General features: G+C 43.2%; 1 protein-coding gene across 6 annotated transcripts in view; it reads left to right on the top strand.

Moving 5' to 3' along the window:
- The window catches only part of CTPS2 (CTP synthase 2), a 123,089-nt gene that overhangs the window by 29,996 nt on the left and 74,040 nt on the right, over positions 1-19,053 (top strand). For all 6 annotated transcript variants that reach the window (XM_071213243.1, XM_058291335.2, XM_058291332.2 and 3 more), the window contains 5 exons: positions 1,370-1,502; positions 5,860-5,948; positions 11,683-11,777; positions 13,651-13,713; positions 13,833-13,876. In XM_071213243.1, coding sequence (XP_071069344.1) covers positions 1,370-1,502; positions 5,860-5,948; positions 11,683-11,777; positions 13,651-13,713; positions 13,833-13,876 — 424 coding nt within the window. The remainder of the gene's footprint in view (positions 1-1,369; positions 1,503-5,859; positions 5,949-11,682; positions 11,778-13,650; positions 13,714-13,832; positions 13,877-19,053) is intronic.

Genomic DNA, 19,053 nt, shown 5'->3' with positions numbered 1-19,053 from the left:
TCTGCAATGTCACCTTACAAAGTTAATATGCGAATGTGTCCTACTGAAATGCAGAATGCGTTTTCTTGTAAAATGTCACCTTACAAACTAATTTAAGAACAGTGCACATTTATAAGTTGAGGACAGCCCCGTCCCCTTTTAGCAAGTCAATTTTATTGATACATATTTGTAAAGCATAAATCCATCCAAAGTGTACAATCAATGGTATTTGGTATAATCATCATAGTTGTGCATTCATCACTTCAATCATTAACTGCCCCCCTCTTTTAATGCTTTACATTTTTTCACTGATAACACTCTCCTCAGCTTTTTTTTAGTTTTATTTTATTTTTTTATTTAATTCTTTCCTCTTCCCCCACCCCCAGTTGTCTGCTCTGTGTTCATTCACTGTGTGTTCTTCTGTGTCCACTTGTATTCTTGTCAGCGGCACCAGGGATCTGTGTCTCTTTTTTGTTGTGTCATCTTGTTGCATCAACTTTTTGTGTGTAAGGTGCCACTCCTGGGCAGGCTGCACTTTCTTTCGTGCTGGGCGGCTCTACTTACGGGACGCACTCCTTGCGCGTGGGGCTCCCCTATGCGGGGGACACCCCTGGGTGGCATAGCACTCCTTGAGCACATCAGCACTGCGTGTGGACCAGCTCACCACATGGGTCAGGAGGCCCTGGGTTTGAACCCTCGACCTCCCATGTGGTAGGCGGATGCTCTATCAGTTGAGCCAAATCCGCTTCCCTCTCCTCAGCTTTTTATTTGTGTTTCCCAATGTGTGCCTGATTATGTAAGCCAACTTTGAGATTTCTTGTGGTTTTAAAATTGGTCAGTTTACAAGTTTTACTTATTTTTGGGGAAAGGAAATTCGCATCATATGTATCAAGTGTGAGGCGCATCTGTTCCTAAGGTTTGGAATGGTGGCTTGGAGCTGATGCACACGTATAGAATGGATGGAGCCAGAAAACGCTATGCTAAGCGAAAGAAGCCAGACACGACAATAGATCCTGTATGATTTTGCTCAAGGGAAATACCTTGACTAGGCAAACCCATAGAGACAGAAAGTAGAGCACATGTTACCAGGGGCCAGCGATGGGGGGGAGGGTTAGTGCTTCCTAGGCCCAGAGTTTCTCTTTGGGGTGATGGAAAAGATTTGGTAATGGATGGTGAAGATAATGGCACCACATTGTGGAGGTAATTAATGCCACTGAATTGTATGCATGAACGTGGTTAAAATGGGAAATATTGCATTGTCTGTATGTTACGACTATGAAGTTTTCTTTGTTTTTGTTTTTTAAATGGCTTGGAGTTAAAATGGCAGCTGTTGTCTGTGTGCTGTTAGGTTGCATGTGCATATGACCTCTCGGCTTCTCTTCCTTCTCAGGTATGAAAAGTTACAGAAAACGTGTTCCATAGCCCTGGTTGGCAAATACACCAAGCTCAGGGACTGCTACGCCTCCGTGTTCAAAGCTCTGGAGCACTCGGCCTTGGCCATCAATCACAAGTTAAATCTGATGGTGAGTCCCACCTGGCCTGCTGGGTAGTTCACTTGTTCACCCCGACATCTCCAGGTTTAAGGCCCGATTTCTGAAAGTAGGCTCTGCATCCGCAGGTAAATGTGCACCTCACGCTCAGTTAAGCACATTACATTTGGCTGATGAGAGAATGACAGAACATTTTTTTGTCTTTTAGCATTGGAATTGAATCCAGGTTTCTCAAGTGCTATGATCCCCCTTCTCAGATGGAGGAGCAGTAGCCAGCAAACAGTGGTTTTTTTTTTTTTTTTTTTTTTTTTTCAAACAGTGGTTTTTTGGTTGTTATGTTTTTTAAATCAGTATCACGGGATAGCAGAGGTATTAGGATCATAAGCAGCTTGGGTGTATTCTTAGTCTTCTAGAAAAAATTTTAAATATAGAAGCAATACGGGAAGTAGACTTGTCCAGCAGTTAGGGCATCCGCCTACCACATGGGAGGTCCATGGTTCAAACCCCGGGCCTCCTTGACCCGTGTGGAGCTGGCCCACGTGCAGTGCTGATGCGCGCAAGGAGTGCCCCCGTAAGGAGAGCTGCCCAGCATGAACGAAAGTGCAACCCGCCCATGAATGGTGCTGCCCACACGGAGAGCTGACACAACAAGATGATGCAACAGAAAGAGACACAGATTCCCATGCTGCTGACAACAACAGAAGCGGACAAAGAAGACGCAGCAAATAGACACAGAGAACAGACAACCGGGGTGGGGGGGAAGGGGGAGAGAAATAAATAAATAAATAAATCTTAAAAAAAAAGAAGCAATATGAACTCAGTGTGAAAACTTTAAATAGGGGAGCAGATGTGGCTCAAGCGGTTGAGTACCTGCTTACCATATGGGAGGTCCCAGGTTTGGTTGCCTGGTGCCTCCTAAAAGATAAAAACAAAAAACCAAACAACAAGCAAACAAACAAAAAAACCAACTCAGGGGAGCCGATGTGCCTCAGTGGTTGAGCACCAGCTTCCCACATACAAGGTCCCAGGTTCAATTCCCCCACCCTGGTACCTCAGGAAAAAAAAGAGAATTTAAACAGGACACAAATGTAAAACACAGAAAGCACAAGATTCCTCCTTCCTGAAATTTCTCTTTATTGTACCTGTCATTACCAGTTTGCTGCATATCCTTCTAGACTTTTTCCTGTGACTATACAAACATTTATATTTCATGGCACGCAATATTATCATTATATTATTAATATTATATAATGTTATAGTATTAATATTAATAACATTACTATTATCCTATTTATATTTATATATTATCTGAAATATTTCCATTTCGGATGTATTAGTCACCTATGGCTGCTGTAACAAATTACCACCAATTTGATGGCTGACACCAGAGAACTGTATTCCCTCATAGTTCTAGAGGCCGGGAGTCTGAAATCAGTTTCACTAGGCTGAAGTCAGAGAGTGGGCAGGGCCACACTCCTGCTGGGACTTTAGGGGAGAAGCCTTCCTTGCCTCTTCGGCTGGCGGTGGCTCCAGGCATTCTCTGTCTCAGTGGTGGGATTCTTTCTCCTTTTCCACCTGAGTCAAATCTCCCTCTGCCTCCCTCTTATGAGAATATGCGTGAGGGTGTTTGGGGCCCACTTGGATAAGGCAGGACCATCTCCCCATCTCAGGACCCTGAACTTAACCACATCTGTGAAGTCTGTTTGTGCCAGATAAGGCAATTCCCACAGATTCCAGGGATTAGGATGTGGCTGTTGGAGGGGCCATTATTCTGCCCGCCACAATAGTTTTTCAGGTTTAAGCAAGCCCAGTTATCTTGATTTAAATGCCAAAGACTTGGTAACAAGCAAACAGATAGTTTTTTTTCTTTTTTTTGACGAGGTACTGGGGCTGGGGAGTAAACCTGGGACTTTGTATGTGGGAAGCTGGCGCTCAACCACTGAGCTACATCGACTCCCCTGAGTTGGTTTTTTCCTTTTTTTTTTTTTTTTCCCTCTAGGAGGCACTGGGGACTGAACCCGGGACCTCCCATGCGGGAAGCAGGCGCTCAACAGCTTGAGCGACATCTGCTCCCCAGATAGAGTTTTATATTCAAGAAATTTAGTAATTTCTGTTGAGAAAACAGACCTATCCTGCTTTTCACTCTCCTTTCTTGCCTCTTGCTTTCCTAATCTTTTTTTTTTCTTTCAATTTTTGGCTTTCCAAAATTCCTGTCCCTCACACTGCCCCCCTCCAACTCTCCTCTCCTGCCCCAGAAAACCAAATCAAACCAAACAAAAACAGCCACAGAGAAATTGCTATGGCACAACTTCTAAAAAGCCTGTAAAATTTGTATCTTAAGATGTATTCAGAGAGTACTTTTTACAAAAAAAGTACTAAAATGTTATGGCTCCATAGGGACGATTATGTACTTAGTAATTGATGCACACAAATTTTCATTTCTTAGAATTCATTGACATTAATCTCTACTGAGTTCTGTTTGAATCATGGCCTCCTCATATTGTTTTTAAAAACTGTGGTAAAAGACACATAATATAAAATTCACCATTTCAACCATTTCAAAGTGTACAAGTCAATAGCGTTTAGTAAATTCAGTGTTTTGTAACCATCGCCACTGTCTAGTTCCAGAACATTTTTGTCACTCCACAATAAACTTCTGTAGCCATTAAGCTTCCCTCCCCATTTTCCCCATCCCCCAGCTCCTGGAACCATGCATCTACTCTTTGTCTCTATGGATTTGCCTCTTCTAGATATTTCGTATAAATGCAGTTGTATAATACGTGGCCTTTACTGTCTGACTCTTTCCACTTAGCCTGTTTTCTTTTCTTTTTCCTTTTTTTTAAGATTTATTTCTCCCCTCCCCCACCCCCAGGTGTCTGCTCTCTGTGTCCATTCGCTGTGTGTTCTTCTGTGACTGCTTCTGTCCTTATCAGCGGCACTGGGAATCTGTGTCTCTTTTTGTTGTGTCATCTTGCTGTGTCAGTTCTCCATGTGTACGGTGCCATTCCTGGGCAGGCTGAACTATCTTTCACGCTGGGTGGCTCTCCTTACGGGGCGCACTCCTTGCGCGTGGGACTCCCCTACGCGGGGGACACCCCTGCGTGGCAGGGCACTCCTTGCACATGTCAGCACTGCTCATGGGCCAGCTCCACACGGGAAGGAGGCCCAGGGTTTGAAACATGGACCTCCCATGTGGTAGGTGGATGCCCTAACCACTGGGCCAAGTCTGCTTCCCAACTTAGCACGTTTTCGAGGTTCATCCATGCTGTCGTGTGTATTAGTACCTCGTGACTTTTTGTGGCGGAATAACGTTCTACTGTAGGTATTTACCACATTTTGTTGATCCTGTCATCTGGTGATGAACATGTGGATTGTTTCTACCTTTTTACTAATGAGAATAATGCTGCTCTGTTCTTTACATCCTTTTTTTTTTTAGGAGGTACAAGGGATTGAACCCGGGACCTCGTACATGGAAAGCAAGCACTCAACCACTTGAGCTACGTCTGGTCCCCAGTCAGAGCTGGTGTTTTCATTTGTTTTGTTTTTTGTTTTCAGGAGATACGGGGGATCAAACCATTTGAGCTCAACCCCTTGAGCGACATCTGCTCCCCTCATCATATTCTTTTTAAGACCAGGTGCTTCTGTGGTTGTCTTGCCTGGCTTATGGCAGCCAGCAGCTTCCCAGCTGGTTTTCTTGCTGCCAGTCTTCACTCCATTTTCCACATTATAGCCAGAGCATCTTCCTAAAACACCCATCTCTCTGTCCCTGTCATTGTCTTACTTAAGACCGATAAGTGGCTTCAAGTGTAAACTTGTCATGTGGCTCATCAGCCTTATCCTTTGCTTCTCCCACCCATTGGGTCTCTTCTCTAGCTGGGTGGAGTCACTTTTGAGGGTTTCAGTGTAACCAGTTTTTTTTGTCTTTCCTCTTGTCTGAGGTTGCATATGCGTCTGCCCTCCTGCCTTCACCTCCCACGATCCTGCCCTGCCTGCCTCCCAGCCTATCCCCAGGCATCCTCATCTTGCTTCCGCTCCTCTTGAGCTCAGCTTCTTGGACATCTTCTCCTGAGAATCTTCCCTTCTTTTCTCTGGTGTCCAGGTCTAGACTGGGTGTGGCTCCTCATCACTTGGCAGCATTCTCTTTTTTGCTCATCACAGCCATTTTCACCTAAACTGTGGATGCCTGGTTATTTGGTTTCAGAATATTCTAGAAAGATTATAAGAGCCACAAGACAGAGATTGTGTTTTTCTATCCCCAGGGCTTGGTACAGCATTTGGTATAATAAGTACTTATTGAATAACCATGTCCTCGAGTTAGATGGCTCTAGTATATTTGAATTTTTTTTTTTTTACTCTTAAATGTTCCTTTAATCTTTTGGATGCTTTTTAGTACATAGACTCCATTGACCTGGAGCATACCACTGAAACCGAGGACCCTGTGAAATTCCACGAAGCTTGGCAGAAGATATGCAAAGCTGAGTGAGTACCCAGGGACCGTCTCCTGCAGACAGGAGGCTGTCACTGTGCTATCCCCACCATGACTCCATTGGCCTGATTACCAACTGTGGCGCATTTTGAAAGGTAGTTGGGAATACCTGTAGTTGTTGCAGGAAGTTGTGTAGCATTCACACCCATTTGCTTTGAAACGTGCCGTGTTACTGTGAGTGGTGTGTGCGCTGGGGATAGATTTATTTGCAGGAGGATGCAGAGTCTATGTGGGAGAAAATGTGGGTTGAACTTGGATGTGTAGCATGTAAGGACTGATTCCACTGAAAGCTACAGAGATGGCTTTTTTTATCTACACAAAGTTTAAAGTACAAGGATGAGAACTCTTCTCTCTTGGTTATAGCTTCTTTTCCTCATTGATTCTATTAGAGGTTTTAGTGTGTGAGTAATGAACACAACACTTGGGGGCAGCCTTGTATCGGAAGGATAGTGAGACTCTCTTCCATTCTTTTATTTATTTATTTATTTATTTATTTATTCTGTTTATTTCTCTTCCCTTCCCCCTTCCCCCATTGTCTGCTCTCTGTGTCCATTCACTGTATGTTCTTCTGTGTCCACGGGTGTTCTTGCCAATGGCACCGGGAATCTGTGTCTCTTTTTGTTGAGTCATCTTGCTGTGTGAGCTCTCCTTGTGTGCGGCACTACTCCTAGGGGTCTGTGTTTTTGCACGGGGCGACCCTCCTTGCACTGTGCACTTCTTGCACGGGGGGCTCCCCTATGCAGGAGGCATCCTTGCATAGCACAGCACTCACTGCACACATCAGCACTGCACGTGGGCCAGCTCACCACATGGGCCAGGAGGCCCTGGGTTTGAACCCTGGACCTCCCATATGGTAGGTGGACACTCTCTCAGTTGAGCCACATCTGCTTCCCTCTCCTCCATTCTAAATGTCAAAAAAATATTTGCCTAGAAGGTGTCTACCAGCCAGAAAATTTTCATTCACACATAAATGGAAATTGAAATCCTAGGTTGATTTTACCAATGTAACTCATTCTGATTATGTAATAGATCTTAATATTTTTTTATGTAGGTGTTTGAACCTTGACCTATTTTTAAAAAATAGATCAATTTTATTGATACATATTAATAAAGCATACAGTTCATCCAAAGTGTAAAATCAGTGGTATTTGATGTAATCACATAGTTGTGCATTCATCACTTCAGTTATTATCACAGCATTTTCTTTATTTCAATAATAATAATAATAAACAAAAAAATAGACAAACAAGAAAGTTCTTCACCTCTCAATCTCTCTATGCTTCTCTTGCTGTATATAGCTGCTATTTCTGATTATTGCACATTTATTTATTTACGTGTTAAGCAGTTTTGTTGAGATATAGTCACATACCATATGATCCATCCAAAGTGTATAATTAATGGTGTTTGGTATAATCACAATGTTATGCATTCATCACCACAACTCATTTTAGAACATTTTCATTACTCCAAAAAGAAAAACTCCATATCCCTTAGCAGTCCTTCCCCAGCCCTACATAACCACTAATCTAATTTCTTCTTTATAAATTACTCCATCTATTTTTTAATTCTTTTTTTAAAAAAATACATAGATCACACAAAATGTTACATATAAAAAGATAAGAGGTTCCCATGTACCCCAGTTCCCACACCCCCCACTCTTCCCACATCAACGACTTCTTTCATTAGTGTGGTACATCCATTGTATTTGATGAATACATTTTGGAGCATTGCTACACAGCATGGATTATAGTTTATGTTGTAGTTTACACTCTCTTCCAGTCCATTCAGTGGATTTTTATTACATTCTTCTTCTAATGGTATTTTAAAAAATATTTATTTTTAATTGATGTATACCATTCATACATGAACGTACATAAATAATAAGTGCATAGTAAACGTTGTGAACTTACAAAATAAATATTCATATGACCACACAGTGGTCCCATACATCATCCCTCCACCAACACCTTGCATTGTTGTGAAACATTTATTGCAAACTATGTAAGAGCATCGTCAAAATATTACTATTAACTATAGTCCATATCTTACATTTGGTGTATTTTTTCCCAACTCACCCTATTATTTTTTAAGATATATTTTTATTATAGAGGTTGTGAACTTACAAAACAATCAGATACATGTATAGAATTCCCATACAACACTGCTTCACCAACATACTACACAGTGGTAGAATATTAATATTATCACTATTACCACCATAACATGCATTTGGTCCATAACATGCATTTGGCACACTTTTTCCATACCCCACCCCCCTTATCATCACAGTACATCTTTGGCATAGATGCATGAATATTTCACTATTCCCATTAACCACAGTCCATAGGTCACTCCAGATGCATTTTTCCCATGCTTTTCCACATTCCCACCACTCTGCAATAGTGATGTATATCTGCTCTAGCTAACAAAGGACACTCTTGCATCTATACCATCAACCACAACTCTCATCCACCTCTGGGTTTACTGTGTTACTCAATCCCTAGATTATTCTCTAGCTTTCTTTCAGTTGACATTTACATCCCTAGACTTCAATGGTATTTTTTTTCATTCAAGGATTTTTTAAAAGATATCTTTATTTACTTTATTTTTATACTCCCCTGCCAATGGATCCCTTATCTGTCTGCTCATTGCTTGCTCACTTCTCTAGGAGGCATGGGGAACCAAACCCGGGGCCTCCCACATGGGAGGTGAGTGCCCAATGGCCTGAGCCACATTCACCCCCTGCAGGCTGCAGCATCTGCTCATTTTAGGCATCTGCTCATTGCAATGAGTGGGTGTGGCATTTAGCGGTTGCAGCGGGTGCGTTGTCTAGCTCATTGCAGCTGGGGTGGCGTTTAGCTCATTGCTGCAGGTGCAGTGTTTAGCTCATTATGGTGGGCGTGGCGTCTAGCTCGTTGCAGCGGGTGTGCTGGCTAGCTTGTTGCGGCAGGTGCAGTGTTTAGCTTATTGCAGTGGGGGTGGTGTCTGTTCGTCTTCTTTAGGAGGCACCAGGACCTGAACCTGGGACCTTCCATGTGGTAGGCAGGCACCTAACTGGTTGAGCCACATCCACTTTCCAAGAATTTTTCTTTTAATATTATGGTAACGTATATACAACACAAAATTTCCCATTTTAATCATGTTCATGTGTACCATTCAGTAATATTAATTACATTTGCATTGTCATGCTACCAACACCACTATCCATTCCAAATTTTTCATCATCCCAAACAGAGACTCTGTATCCATTAAACAATAACTTGCCATCCTTCCCCACCCTTCAACCCCAGCCCCTGGTAACTTGCAATCTTCTTTCTCTTTATGAATTTGCTTATTCTAGGTATTTCATATAATCATACAATGTGTGTCCCTTTTTTTAAGATTATTTATTTCCTTCCCTCCCCCCTCACCTCCCCCCCTGTCTGCTTTCTGTGTCCATTCCATATGTGTTCTGTCTGCTTGTCTTCTCATTAGGCGGCTCTGGGAACTGATCCTGGGACCTTCTGGAATGGGAGAGAGGTGATCATTCTCTTGTGCCACTTTAGCTCCCTGGTCTGCTCCATCTCTTATTGCTTCTCCTCCGTGTCTCTTTTCGTTGTGTCATCTTGCTGTGCCAGCTCTCCACATGGACCAGCACTCCTGCGTGGGGCAGTACTCCATGTAGGCCTGCACTCTGCGTGGGCCAGCTCGCCACGCGGGCCTGCTTGCCTTCACCAGGAGGCCCTGGGCATCAAACCCTGGACTCCTATATGGTAGACAGGAGCCCAATTGCTTCAGCCATATCTCCTTCCCAACAATATGTGTCCTTGTGTATCTGACTTACTTCACACTACATTATTTCTTCAGGGTTCATCCATGTTATAGCATGTCTCAGAATTTATTCCTTTTTTATGGCTAAATAATATTCCACAAAATGTGTATACCACATTTTGTGTTTTCATTCATCAGCTGATGACCACTTGGGTTGTTTCTATCTTTTGGCTACTATGAATAATGCTACTATGAACATTGCTATACATATATCTCTTTGAGTCCCTGCTTTCAATTCTTTTGGATGTATACCTAGAAATGGGATTATTGGACCATATGGTAATTCTGTGTTCAATTTTCTGAGAAACTGCCAAACTTTTCTACTGTGGCTGCACCATTCTAGTGCTACCAGAACTGCATCCTTGCCAAGACATTATTATTATTATTATTTTAAATCATAGCCATAGCCATCCTAGTGAGTGTGAAGTGTTATCTTGTGATTTTGATTTCTTTTTTTTTAAAGATTTATTTATTTATTTAATTCCCCCCCTCCCCTGGTTGTCTGTTCTTGGTGTCTATTTGCTGTGTCTTGTTTCTTTGTCGGCTTCTGTTGTCGTCAGCGGCACGGGAAGTGTGGGCGGCGCCATTCCTGGGCAGGCTGCGCTTTCTTTTCACACTGGGCGGCTCTCCTTATGGGTGCACTCCTTGCGCGTGGGGCTCCCCCACTCGGGGGACACCCTTGCGTGGCATGGCACTCCTTGCGCGCATCAGCACTGCGCATGGCCAGCTCCACACGGGTCAAGGAGGCCCGGGGTTTGAACCGCGGACCTCCCATGTGTTAGACGGACGCCCTAACCACTGGGCCAAGTCCGTTTCCCGTGATTTTGATTTCTATTCCCCTGATGACCAACGATATTGAGCATCTTTTCATATGCTTGGAGGTCACTTGTATATCTCATTTGGAGAAAAGAATATTTAAGTCTTTGCCCATTTTTTCCAATGGTATTATTTTTTAGAAGTACCAGGGATTGAACCCAGGACCTTGTACATGCCAAGCAGGCACTCAACCACTGAGCTACACCTGCTCTGCTACTTTTAAAAAATATATATACTTTTTTTTAAAGATTTATTTTTTATTTATTCCTTCCCTGCCACCCCCCCCACCCCGTTGTCTGCTCTGTGTCCATTTGCTATGCGCTCTTCTGTGTCCATTTGGATTCTTGTCAGCGGCACCTGGAATCTGTGTCTTGTTTTGTTGCGTCATCTTGCTGCATCAGCCCTCCCTGTGTGCAGCACCATTCCTGGGCAGGCTGCACTTTTTTTGTGCTGGGCAGCTCTCCTTACGGGGCACACTCCTTGCGCGTGGGGCTCCTCTACGCGGGCGACACCCCTGCCTGGCACGGCACTTCTTGTGCACATCAGCACTGTGTGTGGGCCAGCTCACCACATGGGTCAGAAGGCCCTGGATTTGAACCTTGGACCTTCCATGTGGTAGGTGGACGCCCTATCCGTTGGGCCAAATCTGCTTCCCTACATATACTTTTTTATTAGAAAAGTTGTAAATTTAAAAAACCATCATGGATAACGTGCAGAATTCCCCATACATCACCCCTCCACCAACACCTTGCATTGTTGTGAAACATTTGTTGCAGATTATGAAATCCGATGGTATTTATAATTGAATTGGGTTTCCCTGATGCTATGCCTAGATGCCACAAAGACCTAGTAAGAAAATACAAAGCTGTCAGTCATGAGAAAATGTTGCAACTTCTCCATTACTTTGGGAGTATGTCAGGAAGGAAGTTCAGGATGTAAATCATGGAATCTGTGCTGAAGAGAGACCTCATGTATAGTCACTAGAGATTGCTGTAAGCGTTGGCTTTGGTAACAGTAAGCAGAGATGGCTGCGAAGAGAGTTTAGGGAACAAAATAAAACAGTGGATGCTCAAATTTACCCTCAACTTATGTCTATTACAGTGGTATTCTTGTGCCAGGAGGCTTCGGAATCAGAGGAACCTTGGGAAAACTCCAGGCGATTTCTTGGGCCAGGGCAAAGAAGATTCCTTTTCTAGGTAAAACTCCTGTTTATTGATCCTCCCTGTGAGTTTATTCTGTTTGACCTCTGGTAGGGGTAACACTTAACAGGTCTGTTAGAATGAAAGGTGTGAACTCAGGTTTGAATGTTCAGGCACCTAGTAGTCTGTTGCAGAGGTTGGCAAGGTATGGCCTGCAGGCCAAAACTGTCCCGCAGTCTGTTATTATAAATGAACTTTTATTGGAGGACAGCCATACCAGTTTGTTTACATATTGTCTATGCCTGCTATTGCAGTACAGTGACAGAGTTTGAGACCCATGGGGCCCGCAAAGCCTAAGATATTTACCATCTGGCACTCTACAGAAGGAGTTTGCTGACTCCTGTTCTTCTAGAAGAATGCTGCCACTGTTGCATAGCAGCAGGTTGGGAGAAGTTGCTGTGGGCCCCTGCCCTTAACTTCTCCAGTTCCCACCCTAAGCCATCCTCTTGCCACTTCAAGTAAAGGATCACATCTACAATGTTCTTTGTAACCAAAAAAAAAAAAAAAAAGAAAAAGAGAAATTGATGTGCTTATTTTGGAAAAGATAAAGAAAGAATATCGACTTCACAGGAACAGCTGTGTTACAATTTGGTCGAGTCTGGGCTTTCGAAAGCCCCAGAGGAGATGGCGTCTTGATATGTTAAAGGCAACCCTTCAGCTGAGGACTTGGGCAGGGTGGGATGGGAGAGGCGGTATCTGTCACTGCACTTGGGTACTTTTTACTATCGGGAGACTCCCTCACCTCCTCAACTTTGATTGGCTTCCTTGACACTCTCCATTTGGGATCCTTTTGCAGAAGAGAAGCCAGGAGTGGTTACCTGGATCTTTGTGTGTTCCACCCGTCCAAGCTGAACCGGGCAGTTGTTTTCTCTTGACGTACTCTTGCTTGCTTTCCGTTCTAAACCTGACTAGGGTTCTTCAGATAATTTTCACTGTATAGAACAGTCCGCAACTCTTTAGTTCTTGCTTTAACTCAGCATCTCTTTACGTCCTAGCCGTATGGAACTTTCTGAAGTTCCCCCAAGACACTCAGCTGTTTCCCGTTTATAACTCTTGTTCAGGCATGCCTGGTTGTGCTGATTGCCCCTGCCTTTGTATCTGGTATACCCTGGATACATCTGTAATAGCATCTGGAATGCCCCTTAAACATTCATTTAGTGGTGAGGATCAAACGCACGTATCAACCGCTCTGCACCTTGACCACAGGAGGTGTGTGTCCGCTTCCTCTCTAAGCTGGAGCCTGTCCCTCGCCTTGGCTGTGGAGATGGGTCACGGGAAGGTCCCCGGGTTACCAGGCCTGGGGCTTCACAGCGCTCCCTGCTCAGTTCCATTTGGTGTCCGCCTCCCACCAAGCTAAAGCCCGCAGTGGAGGTGCCCTCCACTGCAGCCGCTGTCGCTCATTGATTGACCCTGGCGGGGACGTTGTGTGGAGAAGCAGCCTGGCCCAGACTTCCTGCTCCGCCTGGCCTGCCCAACCAAGCCCACCCTCGGCCCCGTCCACGCTTGTGGATGTGAAATTGCCCTGAGAAGAGGGAGGCCCTGTGTGACGTCTTAGCCCAATGAGACTTTCTCTTGAGTAGGGGTGTTTTGAGGTATTCTCTGTAGGAATCCGGCGCTCTGGGCCAGCCTTGTGGCTGTCACCAATGCCTCGGTTTCAGGATACATTTGAAAGGAGGCTGATTTGCCTTTTGGCCCCTTACCCCTCTCCTTTTCTGCCCCCTTCTGACCTCACATTCCTTCTTCCCATGCCCCCCCCCCCAAAAAAAAAACTTAAGGCCTGAGGTTGCTCTCTAGTAGTCTAACCCCCTACCCTCCTACCTGCCAGGGACTGTTGTGTTCATTTGCTTTGTGTATGTGTTTTTGAAACTAGGAGTTTGCCTTGGGATGCAGCTAGCAGTGATAGAATTTGCAAGAAACTGCCTTCACTGGAAAGGTAAGTCCGAAGTTGGCCAATCGCCTTTGATTAAGAAAACTAAACCAAACGTAATTCTCATTGCTTAAGTGATTTTCAGCAATATCTGTGAATTACTGAGCTCACCTCTTAATCCTCAGATGCTGATTCCACAGAATTTGAGCCAAACACCCCCGTCCCTGTGGTAAGTGCTTTGTTTATCTTTCTAGGTCGGGTCAGTGCCATTTTGCTTCTGCCTCTTGCCTAACCTCATGAAGGGCTGTTATTAAAAATTATATAATGCATATATTATTATTACTACATCAAACTGCTGTGTTCGTGATCGTCCAGCTTGTCAATTCTTCCTTGAAGACCCAGTGCTGGGCTGATTTCCCTCAGCAGCAGCTTTCAAGCCAGGTGTTTAGGAAAGGATTCCAATGGGCTGTGACCACGATTTATAACAGCTGATAGAAATAAACGAGCTGTCCTATCTCTAGGCTGGCTCCTCCCCTGCCTGCCATTTTCCACATTGGCGGGTCTACCTTTCTAAAACAGAAGTGACAGCCCTTCTTCCATGGCTCCTCATCTGACACCGATTTCTTTTCACTTAAAACTTTCAGTCTGAGATTCTTGGCCGGGTGCCACAGGCTGTTGTTGCTTTCTGTCCCCTGCCATTTCTCTTAGTTACCTCATGGGAGCCCCCATCCACTGAGGGTTTGGGTTTTAGGTTTGGATGATGGGAACCTGTTTTTCAAACATATCCTGAGTTTTCCATACACTCCAGATGCTCCCCTTCTTGCAGTGCTCCCTCCTTCCCCCGGCATCTCGATAAAGCCCATGAAGAATTTTAATTAAGACACAAAAACAAAAACCAGTTACCAACAACCTCCTATTCATCCTGGGAAGTCTTTCCTGACTTCTTTTCTCTCCTTGCCTCTGCCTCCCATGCCTGTACTCCCTGCTAACACAGCCCGCACCACCTGCTTAGAGTGAATCTTTACTCTCTCTTCCCTGGGCCGGCCATGCCTCCCAAATCCAGGCATTGTGCACACCTCTAATGGAGCACACACCTCACTCATGATTGCGGTTTATTTTTATAACAGCTGTGTTGAGGCACAATCCACAGAGCATATAATTAACCTGTTTAAAGTGTCCATTCAGTGGCTTTTAGTATATTCCCAGAGCTGTGCATCCATTACCACCATCAATTTTAGTACGTTTCCGTCATCTCAAAAAGAAGCCGTGTACCCGTTAGTGATCACTACTCATTCCTCAGCTCCTGGCAAACATTTATCTACTTTCTGTGTCCAGGGATTTGCCTGTTCTGGCCATTTCCCATAAATGGAATCATGCACTGTTTGGTCCTTTGTGACTGGCTTCTTTCACTGAGCATGATGTCTTCAAGATTCATCCATGTTGTAGCATGTATCTAGAACATCATTCACTTTATTGCGGAATAATGTTCCATTGTGTGCATTAACCACGTTTCATTTATCCATCCATCAGTTGATGGACATTTAGGTTCTTTCCACATTTTGAACTACTAAGAATAATACTGTTATGAACATTCACATACAGGTTTTGTGTGGACATAGGATTTCATTTCTTTTGGGTACATCCCTAGGGGTGGAAATGCTAGGTCACATGGTAAATTTATGTTTAACTCTTTGAGGAACTACCACACTGTTTTCCAAAGCAACTGCTCCATTTTACCTTCCCCCTAGCAGTGTATGAGGGACCCAGTTTCTCTACATCCCCACCAATACTTGCTATTGTCTTTGTGATTGTAGCCATTCTTGTGGGTGTCAAGTGGTATCTCATTTTGGTTTTGATTTGCATTTCCCTAATGGCTAATGAGGCTGAGCATCTTTTCATGTGCTGATTGGCCATTCATAGAACTTCTTTGAAGAAATGTCTAGTCAAGTCCTTTGCCCATTTTTTAAAAAACAAATCAATTTTATTGATGCATATTAATAAAGCATATAATCCATCCAAAGTGTACAATCAGTGCTATTTGGTATAAGCACATAGCTGTGCATTTATTACCTCAGTCATCATTAGAGCATTTTCATTATTTTCAATAATAATAATAAACAAAAACCATTCAAACAAAAAAAACTCTTCACATCTCAATCTCTCTATGCTTCCCCTGGCTGTGGTTTTTCATATATACTGTTTATCATATCGAGGAATTTCCCTTCTCTTCCTATCTTTTGAAGTGTCTTATCAAGAAAGGTTACTGGATTTTCTCGAATGCCTTTTCTGCATCGATTGAGATGATCATGTGTTTTTTCCTTCAATTTGTTAATGTGGTATATTACATTAGTTGATTTTCTTATGTTGAACCAGCCTTGCATACCAGGAATAAATCCCACTTAGTCATGATGTATAAGTTGTTGGATATGCTGTTGGATTCTATTTGCAAGTATTTCGTTTAGAATGTTTGCATCTGTGTTCATTAGAGAGATTGGTCTATAATTTTCTTTTCTTGTAGAGTCTTTATTTGGCTGTGGTATTAGGTTGACTCTGGCTTCATAAAATGTGTTAGGTAATTTTCCCTCCTCTTCAATTTTTTGGAAGAGTTTAAATAGGATTGGTGTTAATTCTTCTCGAAATGTTTGGTAGAATTCACCTGTGAAGCCATCTGGTCCTGGTCTTTTCTTCATTGGGAGGCTTTTGACGACTGATTCAATCTGTTTAAATGTGATTGGTTTGGTGAGTTCTTCATTTCTTGTAGCATCAGTGTGGGTGGTTTGGGCATTTCTAGGAATTTGTCCATTTCATCTAGGTTGTCTAGTTTGTTGGTATACATTTTCTCATAATACCCTCTTATCCTTTTTATTTCTGTGGGGACATTCGTAATTTCACTTCTTTCATTTCATTTTATTTGTATCTTTGCTCTTTTTTCCTTTGTTAGTCTAGCTAGGGGTTTGTCAATTTTAATCATCTTCTCAAAGAACGAGCTTTTGGTTTTATTGATTTTCTCTATTTTTTTTGTTCTCAATTTCATTTATTTCTGCTTTAATCTTTATTGTTTCCTTCTGCTTGCTTTGGGAGTGGTTTGCTGTTCTTTTTCTATAGTTTCTCTAGTTGTTCAGTAGATCTTTGATTTTAGCTCTTTCTTCTCTTTTAATATAGGTGCTTAGGGTTATAAATTTCCCTCCCAGCACTGCCTTTACTGTATCCCATAAGTTTTGTTGTGTTCTCATTTTCATTTGTCTCAATATATTTACTAATTTCACTTACTATTTCTTCTTTGACCCGCTGATGATTTTAGGAGGGTCTTGTTCAGCTCCACACATTTATGAGTTTATTCTTTCCTGTCTACTATTGATTTCCTGTTGTATTCCATTTATTTTTTATTTGTTTAATTCCCCTCCCCTCCCCCGGTTGTCTGTTTTCTGTGTCTTTTTGCTGCATCTTGTTTCTTTGTCTGCTTCTGTTGTCGTCAGCGGCACGGGAAGTGTGGGCGGCGCCATTCCTTGGCAGGCTGCTCCTTCCTTCGCGCTGGGCGGCTCTCCTTACGGGGCGCACTCCTTGCGCGTGGGGCTCCCCTACGCGGGGGACACCCTTGCGTGGCACGGCACTCCTTGCGCGCATCAGCCCTGCGCATGGGCCAGCTCCACACGGGTCAAGGAGGCCCGGGGCTTGAACCGCGGGCCTCCCATGTGGTAGACGGACGCCCTAACCACTGGGCCAAAGTCCGTTTCCCCATGAGAAGGTGCTTTGTATAATTTCAGTCTTTTTATATTTATTGAGACTTGCATTGTGATCTAACATGTGGTCTATCCTGGAGAAAGATCCATGAGCATTTGAGAACAATGTATAACCCGCTAAGTTTGGGTGCAGCCTTCTGTATTTGTCTGTTAGATCTAAGTTGTTTATCATCTTGTTCAAGTTCTCTGTTTCCTTGTTGATCTTCTGTCTAGTTCTATCTAATGATGTGAGTGGTGTGTTAAAGTCTCCAACTATTATTGTAGAGATGTCTGTTTCTCCCTTCAGTTTTGCCAGAGTTTTGCCTCATATATTTTGGGGCACCTTGGTTAGATGCAGAGTTATTTATGATTATTATATCTTTGTGGTGGATTGACCCTTTTTTAAATATATAATGGCCTTCTGTATCTCTTATAACATTTTTGCTTATGTTTTTTTTAATCCATTCTGTCAGCCTGTGTCTTTTGATTGGGGAGTTTAATCCATTCACATTCAATGATATTACTGTAAATGCATTATTTACTTCCACCATTTTACTGTTTGGTTTTCCTATGCCATATCTTATTTTCATCTGTCTTTTTACTCTTTTGGTTTTCCTTTCTGCTATTCTGTCTTCTATACTCTCTTCCAAGCCTCTTTCTCCTGTCTTTTTCTTGGAGGATGTAAGCCTCCCTTTAATATTTCCTGCAAGGGGGGGATTCTTGTTTATGAACTCTATTGGTTTCTGTTTGTTTGTAAATGTTTTAAACTCACCATCATATTTGATGGACTGTTTTGCTAGATAAAGAATTCTTGACTGGCAGTTTCTCTTTCCACATCTTAATTATATTGTACCACTGTCTTCTTGCTGCCATGGTTTCTTTTTTTTTTTTTTTTCCAGTTCAGAACATTTTCAAAATTATTTATTTTTCCCATTTCCTTCTGTCTCCCACCCCCAGGAGAGAGGCAGGCCGGCCAGGGACATCTGTCTTCCTCGATTTGTAGCTGGAAGAACCATCAAATTAACTGCTAGTCAATTAAACGTCTTGGCTTCAATTTGTTACATTATTTCCACTCATTTCAGAAAACTTGGCATACAAATCTCTAGTGTATTTTAGAGAAGACACCTTTTTATTTCTTTAGTCATTCAGTCTTTAAGCTAAAATAGAATATTTGCTTATCTACTGATATGACCAGTCTTCAGAGTTTATGCATCGAGATATCTGAACAACTTGCTAGTTGGTGGGCATTAGATTTGTTTTTAAACTTGGCCCTCAATTTCCAGAGCTCTAGTGGGCTATGCCCCTGGAATTTCAGGCAGAGGGAATCACACATTCATCTCCAACCAGGCATTCCCTCCCCCCGCCACAAAGCCAGGCACAGAATTCTGAAATCACTGGGCCTTCCTGCTGGGGGATTGAGGCCATCATCATCGTCAGGGGACCCTGGGCCCAGGCTGGCCTTTGGGGATCCCTGCCAGACATTCCTCTCCTCCTCTGTGATTAGAAATGCACAACCCTGCCCGCTTCCTGGACTCACATTCAGATACTGGGTGTGATACCTCTTTGTAAGGAATCTTATCTCCCACACCAGGCAAAAGAGACTTTACCTCCATGGGCCTCCTTTTTCTCAGGTATAAAATGACCCTGACCTGTCCTCAGAACCTTCCCCTAAATCTCTGGCTTGGGG

This window comes from Dasypus novemcinctus, chromosome X (genome assembly GCF_030445035.2).
Source record: "Dasypus novemcinctus isolate mDasNov1 chromosome X, mDasNov1.1.hap2, whole genome shotgun sequence".
NCBI lineage: Eukaryota > Metazoa > Chordata > Mammalia > Cingulata > Dasypodidae > Dasypus > Dasypus novemcinctus.
This window is presented reverse-complemented; position numbering and strand designations above follow the sequence as displayed.